Source organism: Trypanosoma conorhini (genome assembly GCF_003719485.1).
Source record: "Trypanosoma conorhini strain 025E chromosome Unknown Tco_14.4_contig_00019, whole genome shotgun sequence".
NCBI lineage: Eukaryota > Euglenozoa > Kinetoplastea > Trypanosomatida > Trypanosomatidae > Trypanosoma > Trypanosoma conorhini.
The window spans coordinates 5276-6186 of NW_021704103.1; the positions used below are offsets into that span (position 1 = coordinate 5276).

Genomic DNA, 911 nt, shown 5'->3' on the forward strand with positions numbered 1-911 from the left:
GTCCGACGCGTCCGTGTCCCGCGCCTCCCGCAGCTCCCTCTCGAGCTCCTTAACGCGCTCCTCAAGCTCGGACGAGCGCCCAGCCAGGGTCTCGCGCTCCTCCGCGAGGCGCTCCAGCGCCGTCAGCGCAGTCGACAACTGCGTTGCAAGCGCGGCGTTGGCGGAACCGGCCGCCACGGCAGACTCGCGACGCTCCTCGGACACCCTGAGCCGCTCGGCCAGCTGGCTGGCCTCCTCCTCCGCCTGGCGGAGACGGCCCTGCGTCTCGCGCAGCTCCGCGGTCAGCGCGTCCACCACCGGTCTCGAGGCGTCGGCGCTGCTCTCCAGGCGGGCAACGGCCGCCGTCAGCTCGGCCAATCGTGCCGCCTGGCTGCCGCGCTCCGCCGACAGCTGCTCAACCGTTGCCCGTGCTCCCGACAGCTGCGCACGCAAAGCCTGCACGTCCGACGCGTCCGTGTCCCGCGCCTCCCGCAGCTCCCTCTCGAGCTCCTTAACGCGCTCCTCAAGCTCGGACGAGCGCCCAGCCAGGGTCTCGCGCTCCTCCGCGAGGCGCTCCAGCGCCGTCAGCGCAGTCGACAACTGCGTTGCAAGCGCGGCGTTGGCGGAACCGGCCGCCACGGCAGACTCGCGACGCTCCTCGGACACCCTGAGCCGCTCGGCCAGCTGGCTGGCCTCCTCCTCCGCCTGGCGGAGACGGCCCTGCGTCTCGCGCAGCTCCGCGGTCAGCGCGTCCACCACCGGTCTCGAGGCGTCGGCGCTGCTCTCCAGGCGGGCAACGGCCGCCGTCAGCTCGGCCAATCGTGCCGCCTGGCTGCCGCGCTCCGCCGACAGCTGCTCAACCGTTGCCCGTGCTCCCGACAGCTGCGCACGCAAAGCCTGCACGTCCGACGCGTCCGTGTCCCGCGCCTCCC

The 911-nt window shown here is 73.4% G+C and overlaps 1 protein-coding gene across 1 annotated transcript in view; it reads right to left on the reverse strand.

Annotated features, from left to right (window-relative positions):
- Tco025E_00720 (NUP-1 protein) overlaps window positions 1-909 on the reverse strand; it is a gene marked incomplete at both ends in the record, with an annotated part of 957 nt that extends 48 nt beyond the window's left edge. The window contains one exon of the mRNA XM_029367660.1: window positions 1-909. This exon is cut by the window's left edge and continues 48 nt beyond it. Coding sequence (XP_029232268.1) covers window positions 1-909 — 909 coding nt within the window.
- Between the last annotated feature and the right edge of the window lie 2 nt (window positions 910-911).